This window comes from Camelina sativa, chromosome 9, assembly GCF_000633955.1.
Source record: "Camelina sativa cultivar DH55 chromosome 9, Cs, whole genome shotgun sequence".
NCBI classification, from domain to species: Eukaryota; Viridiplantae; Streptophyta; class Magnoliopsida; order Brassicales; family Brassicaceae; genus Camelina; species Camelina sativa.
In genome coordinates this window covers 18,718,901-18,729,940 of record NC_025693.1, presented here as the reverse complement: position 1 = coordinate 18,729,940, position 11,040 = coordinate 18,718,901, and the positions used below count along the sequence as shown (strand labels likewise).

Here is an 11,040-nt window from a genome sequence, read left to right as displayed (position 1 = left end):
TATTGTTTTGTGGGATCACAAACAAAAGCAACCTTATAATAGTCACCTTTTCAGGAACGTAATTATACTAATGTGTTTTTCATTTTATATTCATAATGTTGGCATTTCAAAATACGGGCAGTGGTGCCTTGATCCGACTCAATACACAAATCAAATAGAACATTATCTATGTTAGATTCTTATGTTACACCAAGTCGGTGATACTAAAATATTTAAAACAAATATAAGCTTATAGAAATGCGTACTTGAGCTTGTTAGTGGGAAATGCGCGACTATTAGAAAGCGTTTGAGGCATTCTTTAGCTAAGTTATGTACTTCAGTATACGCTCTGGTAGATGCCTTTTTCTTTTGTGTGTGTGTGGCTGTTGTAACTTGTAAATATTATAGTAAAAGCTTCAATGGTGAGAATCTTAGTTTATCGGATTCTTTTCGGAGGTTATTGTGTCAATGTACTAAGATTTAGACTTGTTCTCCGTTCAATATGTTAATTTTCGGTTTATCTTAGACTTTCAACTAAAAATCAATTGGCAATTATAGTGGATTGACCCTAACCCTTTATATATTAATGATAGTTCTTCAAACTTCTAATGTGGAACTTGTAATGTATCCCAACAATTTCCCCTACAAAACAAGGATTAAATGTGGGATCTTAATCCGCCTTCTTGAGATGATAACTCCATCTCGAACCGATCCCACTTGGACTGATAATAAACTTCTTCTTGGATTCCCCTTACTTGGGTTAACAAGAGTCATATCCGTATCCAATTTTCTAAGTCCACCAGAACTTGAACATTAACTCTAATACCATGTTAAATTTGAATTTATTTTGGGCTTTTAACTAAAAACCAATTGACAATTAGTGCATTGACACTAACCATTTATATATTAATGATAGTCCCTTCAAACTTTCGACGTGAAACTTGGAATGTATCTCAATAATCTCCCTTTTAAATCAAGGATCAAGTGTGGGATCTTAACACAATATACGTTGAGAAAAACAAATGCATTTGTATATATATTTTTTTTATGTATATTGTGTGTAGTGTGTACCTTCAAGGGTGAATACACCAATTTGGTTCTCCTTTTTTTTTCTCCTCAATCATATTTAAATAATAAAAATGTACCACGCAACACGCATTGCAATGGAAAAAATATTGATTGTGGTTTCGCTCTTACCTTTATAAATTATAATTAAGTCTTAAGTAATTTTTGGATTTGAAAATTGAAACGTTGTACTAAGTTGAAGTATAAACAAAAAATATGTGCGTCGTTTGACCATAGATGCTAGATAGGCTAGAAACAAAAGGCGAGTTTTCTGCTCGTGGTACATTATCATGAAATTATGGAACAAGTTGATTCTCTTATCCTCTTATCAGTATATTTCATTGTCTTAGAGTTCATAGTTGCAATAACTTTATCCCAAAAATTCATGATCTCCACACGGACCAAGATAACACTTAAGAAGAGTTTACCAAAACTCCAACCACTTAAAATTTCAGATACATATCGCTAGTCAAATATTAAACAGTAGGAAGTTTCGTTTGAATATGATTTTTCTTAGTTCGTTTTTGATACATGGAAAATAAAATTTGTATACGAAATCTTCTCTTTCGTTATAAAAGTAATGGTACAAGTGATCCAGCTTCATCTCTTTATCCAAAAATGCTATTTCCATCACATTATAATACCAAAAAAAGAATTAAAAAGGTAATGATGTGAAACAGATCACGAACGTGTGAGCGAGATAGATAAGAATAGAGAGAGAGACGCGACACCTAAGAAAGAAAGAAATAAAAATTAGATAATTTGCCAAAAGGCCACGTAAGCAATCAAAAACGTTACAGTGCGACCCACCTCGCCAACGTCGTCTATATAAACCAGAAATGTTCCAAAAGCCTTATTCAAACCCACACACATCTCTCTCTCTCTCTCAATGGAAGCTGTTCTTGTCGCCATGTCCGTATCCGCCACAAAACAAGACGACGATAAAATTTCACATAATCTAACCACGACGACGTCGGACGTTGAGATCGTTACTTCCGGTAACCGTCGAATTCCGGCACACTCGGGCGTTTTGGTAAGTTATTATCCTCTTTTTTATAAGGTTTACGGTTTAATTTTTCCGGTTTGGTTGGTTTGGTTTATCTGAAATTTTTGTGGATAATGCAGGCTTTGGCTTCGCCGGTGCTAATGAACATCATCAAGAAACCGGTACGACGTTACAGAGGCTGTGGATCAAGAAGAGTCATCAAGATTCTTGGCGTTCCATGCGACGCCGTTTCCGTTTTTATCAAATTCCTCTACACTTCTAGGTTGGTTTGGTTTCTTCTTCTTGAAATTTTCAAATGTAGAAAATTCAAACCGATGGTTTAAATCAATTTTAGATTAAGTGAAGAAAACGTAGCATAATGTGAACGTTTAAGCGTTACGGATTTGAAATAATCAACGGCTAATTACGTAATTAATAGCTGTCAGAAAGGACTAAAATACCCTTTTGCCTCTCTGTTTGTGTTTCTTTAGTTTGACCGAGGATGAGATGGAAAGATATGGGATCCATCTGTTAGCGTTGTCTCATGTCTACATGGTCACGCAGCTGAAGCAACGTTGCTCAAAAGGCATCATACAGCGGTTAACAGCGGAGAACGTAGTCGACGTTCTCCAGCTGGCTCGGCTATGCGACGCACCCGATGTTTACCTTCGATCTATGCGTCTGATCCATTCGCAGTTTAAGACCGTTGAGGTGACCGAAGGATGGAAGTTTCTTCAAGAACATGATCCTTCCCTCGAGCTCGACATTCTCCAGTTCATCGATGACGCCGAATCGGTAAAAAACAAAACCTCTGTTTTCCTTATTACCAAAAAGGGACGTCTAAAGTTTGGTTTTAGTATTCGGTTTGGTTTCTATAATATCATACAAAATCAGAAACGCAATTTTTTTGGTTGAACTTGGTTTATATTTGGTTTGGTGTTAGCTAAAAAAAAAAATCTGGTTATTTAGTTTGGTATTGTTGCAATAAGTTTACATGATTAATTAACTCATGTTTGATTAAATTTGGTTTATAAACCTAATTAACCCTAAAAACATTTGGTCATATTCTGATGGTGTGTGTGTTGGATGATAATTTAATGCAGAGGAAGAAAAGAAGACGACGAAACAGGAAGGAACAGGATCTATACATGCAACTAAGCGAGGCAATGGAGTGCATAGAGCACATATGCAAGCAAGGTTGTACGTTGGTCGGTCCATCTAACGTAGTAGACAACAACAACAAGTCAACGATGATTGCGGAGAAGTTGAAGCCTTGTAAGGCGTTCTCCACGTGCTATGGTCTCCAGCTTTTGATACGTCACTTTGCTGTATGCAAGAAGAGGAGTAACGACAAAGGTTGTCTTCGTTGCAAGCGGATGCTTCAACTCTTTAGACTCCATTCTTCTGTTTGTGATCAACCTGAATCTTGTCGCGTCCCTCTTTGCAGGTATGCCCCCAAACATTTTCTTTATAATTTTCTATTAGGATTTCCATATTTAAATGATACGGACTAATCCACTCGTTATATATCAATNCAAAATCTCTGTTTTCCTTATTACTAAAAAGGGACTAAAGTTTGGTTTTAGTATTCGGTTTGGTTTCTATAATATCATACAAAATCAGAAATGCTATTTTTCGGTTAAGCTTGGTTTTTTTTTGGTTAAGCTTGGTTTATATTTGGTTTGGTGTTAGTTAAAAAAAAAATCTGGTTATTTAGTTTGGTATTGTTGCAATAAGTTTAATTAACTCATGTCTGATTTAATTTGGTTTATAAACCTAATTAACGCTAAAAACATTTGGTCGTATTCTGATTTGTGTGTTCGATATTAATTTAATGCAGAGGAAGAAAAGAAGCCGACGACACAGAAAGGAGCAGGATCTATACATGCAACTAAGCGAGGCAATGGAGTGTATAGAGCACATATGCACCCAAGGTTGTACGTTGGTCGGTCCATCAAACGTAGTAGACAACAACAACAAGCCAACGATGATTGCGGAGAATTTGAAGCCTTGTAAGGCGTTCTCCACGTGCTATGGTCTCCAGCTTTTGATACGTCACTTTGCTGTTTGCAAAAGGAGGAGTAAGGATAAAGGTTGTCTTCGTTGCAAGCGGATGCTTCAACTCTTTAGGCTACATTCTTCTGTTTGTGATCAACCTGAATCTTGTCGCGTCCCTCTTTGCAGGTATGTCCCAATGATCCTCTTTATAATTAATGTTTATTACTAAAAAAACCGAATATATAAAAAATACGGATCAATGCACTCGTTTATATATCAATTAGCTTCGAGTTATTAAAACCAACGTTTTGTTGTTATCAAACAAAAAAAGCGTTTGTTTTATGTTGACACTTTTGTGATGACCCACCTCAAAAAAAAGTTGCAAATTGCTATGAGAATTGATGATGGGTCGTAATCCAACGGCTGCAAAATTTTGGAAGTTTTTGAAATTTGTAGATATTATATTTTTCTTTTGGATTTTCGAAATTTGTAGATATTTAGAATCTCATTTGTCATATTCAACTCTTTTTTTGGAGCAGGCAATTTAAGAAAAGGGGAGAACAAGACAAGAAGATGGGTGAAGACACCAAGTGGAAGCTTTTGGTGACAAGGGTTGTAACTGCAAAAGCTATGTCTTCGTTATGTCAGTCAAAGAAGAACAAATGTGAAGAGGAAGCTGAAAATTTAATCAAAACAAAGGAGCTTTTGGGGTTTGTAGATAATAATGAAGATTAATTTTCTTATAATTGTATTAGTTAGTTGGATTCTTTTTGTAGTATGGGTTAGGGAACTATCAAGAGTTATATGATCCCTGTGATCAGTTTAGAGGGTTTAGTTTCTATGTGAGTAAACCCTTTTAAATTGGTACATTTGTTTGTTCACTTAATCTCATAATGTTAGCATGTAGTATATTAAAATAAATCAATGTTCTCGAATTGAAAGGAAAATTATTATGATTAAATAGTGTATATGATCTCAACCCATAAAATGATACACTTAGTGTCAGATCACCATAAGAATCGTTGAAATTTAGTCTTCAACGACTCAAGAGTATCTAAAGTTCGTCTTTAACATCATCACGAGCTACTGACTCATGAGTAGAGGGACCAGTCGAGGAGAGCTTGGTGGGATAAGAAGCCTCCATGGCTATACCACAACGTCCTTCATTCTCAGCTATTCCTCTTTCTATCCGAACATAGCCTTCTTCTCCCCATTCAGGTCCCCATGAGTTCCTCACTATCCAATACTTTGTTCCATTTTTGGTCTCTCCATATCCGACAATCGCCACCCCATGGTTCAACTGAGTCCCACATTCTCCGGTAAACACACCCTACAATACAATGCATGCACATTTTCTCTAGTGAAATAATGTTCATTGGCATACAATTTGGTATTGTGTTGCATTAAGATTGTTACATTTACATACTGAAGTTAAATATTAATGATGTGATTAGTGATATTCAAAGAGATGTTTCTAGTTAATTCATAAGTTATACCTCAGAGTAAAGCTGGAAATCTGAGCTCCCAGCATCAATGGCTACAGAAACAGGTTGGTGAGCAACAGCTTTGAGAAGTGCTTCCTCATCATTATCAGCGACATGTTCGTGTCCATCGATCGTTACAGTTTCTCCATCAACGTACTTAGCTCTGCAGAGCTCAACGTCATTGGAATCGTAAGGATACGTCTCTTCGGTCTTGATGCCACCATTGTTCTTGATAAATTCAAACGCAGGTTCCATGAGACCTCCTGCACAACCTTGATTCTCTTCAGTGTCACAGTCAACAAGCTCTTGTTCCGACAATGAAACTAGTTTGTTTGTTCTGATCTTGTTTATCCCTTCTACTGCTGCTACTGTCGAAAACGCCCAACAACTTCCTGAAAAGTTTAGTTTCTATATTAGTGATTCAATAAACAGAGCAAAAAAACAGAGCAAATGTTTAATTCAGTTCACAAATTGTTTTTTTTTTGAAAATACTTTTAATAGATCAATCAGAAATAGAGCAGTAGGCACTAATTTACTTCAGATGTTCATAAAGTTTCTCAGAAATCAAACAAGAAAAGAGTCACTTATAAAGATTTCTTGATTCTAAAAGAACACAATAATCATTTAAGCTCATAAGAATCTCTTAATTACCACAATCTTGTTGATTCTTGACTTTAGTGACAGCTCCTTTCTCTCTCCAATCAACAGAACTAGGAACTATTGTCACATTCTCATACATGAACCTACCAGATCCGCGCTTAGGACCACGGAGCATCCGGTGGTGCTTAACATTAGAGCCAGCGTATGAGTTTCTAAACTCGTGGTGAGTTATGTCAGCGAATCTATTGATCTTTAGTTTGTAAGGCTTGTTCTTCTTGTTCGTCCTGTGGACATGAAGCACATTGTGTCTAAAAACGTTGAACCGCTTGAGTGCCTCATGGGAGGCTCTGGATACAGAGTGGTGGCCTCTCCACCTCTCATATAGCTTCCATACGCTCTCTTCGGTCTCTAACTCTTTTTCGTCGAAATCGAATCCCTGAGATGCTTGGAGGAGGAAGAGAAAAGAGAGAACGATATAGAAAAGTTTCATCTCTTTAGTTTCTTCTTCTTGTTTTTTTGGGTTATGTTTTTATATGATTATATGAAATGATTAGAGATGGGAACATGAATACATACATGCAATTATTATTCTTATTATTGACTGATTGCACTATATTTTAATTTAAACATACATGCAATTATTATTCTTATTATTGTTATTTTTGAAAAAGGGTTACATACATGTAATATGATTATTGGCATGGTACGTATAACATTTGTTTTTTCCGAGACCAATGCTTAATTAGAATGAGTTATGACCAGAAATGTTCCGGTCTGGTTTAGACACCAGTTCGATATTTTGTGGCTCATCGGGCTGTCAGTTAACCGGACAAAAATTGGCATGTTTGAGTTTGATGCGGTACAACATAACCGTTGCATGATTGATTTTATGTAGTCTACATAGAACCTAAACCTGTTCGTTTTTTGTTTTTTTTCTTCTTTTTTTCCTTTGAAATTCACTATTCGCTAATTTATGGTATGGACTTGTGACACAGACTAAACCGAGTTAGTCCTTGTACTTTTGATCAACCATAACATCCGTACTTATCTATATTATTATTTTCACAGCATTTTTGAAAAGAAGGCTTGGATTTCAAAGATATTTACAATTACAACCAATGCTATTATCATTAAAATACTTTAAAAAAAAATAAAACAAAAAATCGAAATATGCAAAATAAGGTATATTAATTAAATATTCTCCTATCAATCCAATATAATTTTCCTAAATTATCTCCACCTCTGAAACTTATTTTCTGCAAAACTAAACAAAATTTTTGCTTTTCCAATATAGAAAACTCTATATTCATTTCAATCAATCATATTCAATTACTTCAAATTTTTTAATTTTTAAAAAAATTCCTCCAGATTTTCCGTCTTTAATATATATAAAATCTAAAGAGTTCCTCTACTAAATATAAAATATTTAATCTATAACAAGATTTGTGGAAAAATAACATTACCAAATAAAATCCCTAAAAAATACATAAAACAAAAAAAATCTTAAATTCCTAAACAGTCAGATTTCTGTATATCAATTAATTTTTATAAATGTTTTGAATATATTATTTAATAAACTTTAATAAATTTAAATTATGATGGGACGGGTTATGATCGATATTCTTATAAACTTAAAATGTCAATAATCCATCGCTACGACCATCAATATATTATACTAAAAAGTAATAAATTTCTAAAGATATAGTTTATATAGAAAATATAGGCATGTGGTGTACCATTAAAATATGGTCAATACAATTAAGTTTATCGGGATTACGGATTTTAGCAAGGTATGTTGGCGGGTTGTCCCAAAAACTACAAATATAAGATTAAAATAAATATATTATATAAATAATATTGTTACATAGTTCTGTATATATAATACATGAAATATGTGATAATGTGAGGAAACTTAATTTATACCAATTAAGATAACTACAAAATATAAATATTATAATCTATTTTAAAATTTCTTTTTTTTTCTTTGCCACTAAATTTTTAAGAATAATTAATATAAAATTTAGGTTGAGGACATGCTTGGGCATAACTTTAACGACCACGGTCTTAGCGGGTTGACCCGCTGCGGTCCATGAAAAAAGAAATGTGGACCGACCTGTTCGACACCTCCATATACATGATTATTATAAATAAACTGGTACAACTTAATAATATAAACAGATATTAATAAGTTTTGTAATGAATTCTGGTTCATCCTCCGAATATTTTTATTTTGGGTTGGTGAAATTAATTTATAACAAAAATAAATTATTATGTTGTATATAAAGCGCAGATTAAATCGAATTAACAATCAAAATACAATTATAAAATCTTAAACTTCAAATAAAACGTAAAAAATTAACTAACAATTACAATTTAAAATTTAATGATTTTAGTATAAAAAAATAATCCCGCGGTGAACCGCGGGTTAAAATCTAGTTATATATCAAACTCACTGCATCAATACATCATCAAAATCGTAAATAGCCATTCCTAAAATCGTAACATTGTAGATTTCTTATGACATTCAATTTATCGATATAACTATGTTCAGTAGTATGGTTGAGTGACTTGAGTCAGCTGCTTATGTTGTAGTTTTTCGAACCAATAATAATCATTAGTGACTTGCGTTGCGTTCTACTTCTAGTCCTCACCACGAGAACTAGTAAAGCTTATCTTTGCGTGTCTCTATTAATGTATATTGAATTATTAATACATGTGTATATATGCGATATATGTACATGAGATCGACTAAATGAGAAAGTAGGGTGAAAAGATCGTGCGTGGGACAAAAGCAAGAACGGATACGTTTTATAAAACACGTGAAACGCGAGGAACTTTATGATATATTATAAATTTTAACTGATATGAGAATTTATATTTGGTAGAAACAGTTGAAAAGTATTTATTAAAAAAAAGATTTGTAGAAATACAATAGGCACGTCCATTCCCATTTCCCGTAAGATTATTTAAATGGTAAAGATAAGATAGGTCGGGTCCTTGTCATTAAATTATAGATATGGATTTCAATGGAGAGTTTTATAATGCAAAAGCAAATAAGCTCGAGTTGGCTTGACTCCACGTTCGTTCCTTAGGATGGGACAATAGTTTATGTTAGAACTACGTCGTACTTATGGGAGCAATGCTGTATTTAATCGAGTTCAAAATTAAACAAAGAAACCACCTTACGTAATCGAGTTGTATCTTTTGCGGTTTTGCCTATCTAGACTTTAACAGTTCTTCAGAAAATGTTTGAGTTACATCCCAGCAGGTTGTGTCGTAATTACAACAATAAATACGTCTTCTGTCTATCTCAAATATTTACGTTCTTTTGGTGGCAAATACTTGCATTCTTTTGACTTAATTAATAGAGAAAGATAAAAGAAAAACGAGACAAATTTATTCAAATCCAAAACCAACATCAATATCAAATCATGAAGAAGAAATTAACAACATGAATCAACAAGAAAATGGGATCACCATTAATATTGTTTTACACAATGTGTACACAAATCTAGAGCTCATCTTTGACATCATCGTCTTTCGGGGAAGGATTAGAAGACGATAGCTTGATAGGATACGATGCTTCCATCGCAATCCCGCAACGCCCTTCTGGTTCATCAATCCCTCTCTCAAGCTTTATATATCCCCCCTCTCCCCATTCAGCTCCCCATGAGTTTCTCACTACCCAATACTTTTCCCCCTTCGAGTTAGATCCGTACCCGACCGCTGCCACACCGTGGTTCAACTCTGTTCCACAATATCCCGTAAACACTCCCTACAACACGTTACCAATTGTTATATTCAATACAACATGACATATGGCTTGGACTTAATCGTTTTATTCTTTCGGTTCAAATCTAAAAACTTAGTAGCTATATAATATGTTCAAGATACGAAACTTTATTAATGTTATATTATGTACCTCGGAATAAAATTGGAAATCTGAACTTCCAGCATCAATTGCAACAGATACAGGTTGGTTTGCCACAGCCTTAAGAAGAGCATTTTCATCGTTTTCGGGTACATTTTCATGGCCGTCTATCGTCACAAGCACGCCGTTATCTTTTGAAGCGTCACATTTACCATCAATACCTTCGTAGGGATAGCTATCTTCGGTGGTGATTCCACCGTTCTTCTTGATGAATTCAAATGCTATCTCCATAAGGCCTCCGTTACAACCTTCATTCTGGTTAGTATCACAATCCGCTAGTTCTTGTTCAGACAGTGAGACCAGCTTTTTCGTCTTGATCTGGTTGATTCCCTCAACAGCTGCTACGGTAGAGAATGCCCAACAACTTCCTGGTAATTATATATTCAGCTAGTTTAAATCATTATATCAACGAAGATATTACATTAATCATTTCTACTTTAGAAAAATTAGATTCTTGATAACATCACTTATATATAGCATTTCTGACTAATGGATTGATATACTTACCACACTTCCCTTGATTCTTGATTTCAGTGACAGCACCTTTCTTTCTCCAATCAACTGAGGCTGGTAATCCGGACGCATTGTCATACATGAACTGTTTGGAGCCGCGTTTCAGTCCTTGCAACATCCGGTGATGTTTGATGTTAGAACCGGTGTAGGCATTCTTGAACTCATTTATGGTTAGATCTGCAAACTTGTTGAGCTTAAGTTTGTAGGATTTGTTCTTCTTGTTGGTGTTGTGAACATGCATCACGTTGTGTCTGAAGACGTTGAATCTCTTCTCCCTTTCGTGGAGACTCCTAGGAACAGAATGGTGGCTCCTCCATCTGTCATACATATTTGATAAGCCCTCTTCGCTCTCTATTTCCTTGTCCTGGTAATCGAATCCACAAGCAGTTTGGAGAATGACAAGACAAAAGAGAAATATCAAAAGAAGTTTCTTCATTGTGTGTTTTTTTTTTTTTTTTTTTTTTTTTTTTTTTTTTTTCTGATGT

At 34.5% G+C, this 11,040-nt stretch overlaps 3 protein-coding genes across 4 annotated transcripts; 1 reads left to right on the top strand and 2 right to left on the bottom strand.

Annotated features, from left to right (window-relative positions):
* Positions 1,885-4,962, top strand: LOC104711328 (BTB/POZ and TAZ domain-containing protein 2). Of its 2 annotated transcripts, none has more exons than XM_010428022.1 (5): positions 1,885-2,077; positions 2,170-2,312; positions 2,521-2,824; positions 3,133-3,476; positions 4,567-4,962. In XM_010428022.1, the coding sequence occupies exons 1-5, from the start codon at positions 1,934-1,936 to the stop codon at positions 4,760-4,762; spliced, it is 1,131 nt and encodes a 376-aa protein (XP_010426324.1). In that variant the 5' UTR covers positions 1,885-1,933; the 3' UTR covers positions 4,763-4,962. The 2 variants fall into 2 exon arrangements, with proteins under 2 accessions (XP_010426324.1, XP_010426323.1); XM_010428021.2 differs by lacking the exon at positions 3,133-3,476 and adding an exon at positions 3,870-4,213 and having other exon boundaries at positions 1,886-2,077.
* On the bottom strand, positions 4,939-6,637 carry LOC104711329 (KDEL-tailed cysteine endopeptidase CEP3). Its single transcript, XM_010428023.2, has 3 exons — positions 6,163-6,637; positions 5,524-5,903; positions 4,939-5,357 (listed from the first exon to the last, which is right to left on the bottom strand). The coding sequence occupies exons 1-3, from the start codon at positions 6,599-6,601 to the stop codon at positions 5,082-5,084; spliced, it is 1,095 nt and encodes a 364-aa protein (XP_010426325.1). The 5' UTR covers positions 6,602-6,637; the 3' UTR covers positions 4,939-5,081.
* LOC104711327 (KDEL-tailed cysteine endopeptidase CEP2-like) lies at positions 9,487-11,022 on the bottom strand. Its single transcript, XM_010428020.2, has 3 exons — positions 10,550-11,022; positions 10,034-10,410; positions 9,487-9,886 (listed from the first exon to the last, which is right to left on the bottom strand). The coding sequence occupies exons 1-3, from the start codon at positions 10,989-10,991 to the stop codon at positions 9,623-9,625; spliced, it is 1,083 nt and encodes a 360-aa protein (XP_010426322.1). The 5' UTR covers positions 10,992-11,022; the 3' UTR covers positions 9,487-9,622.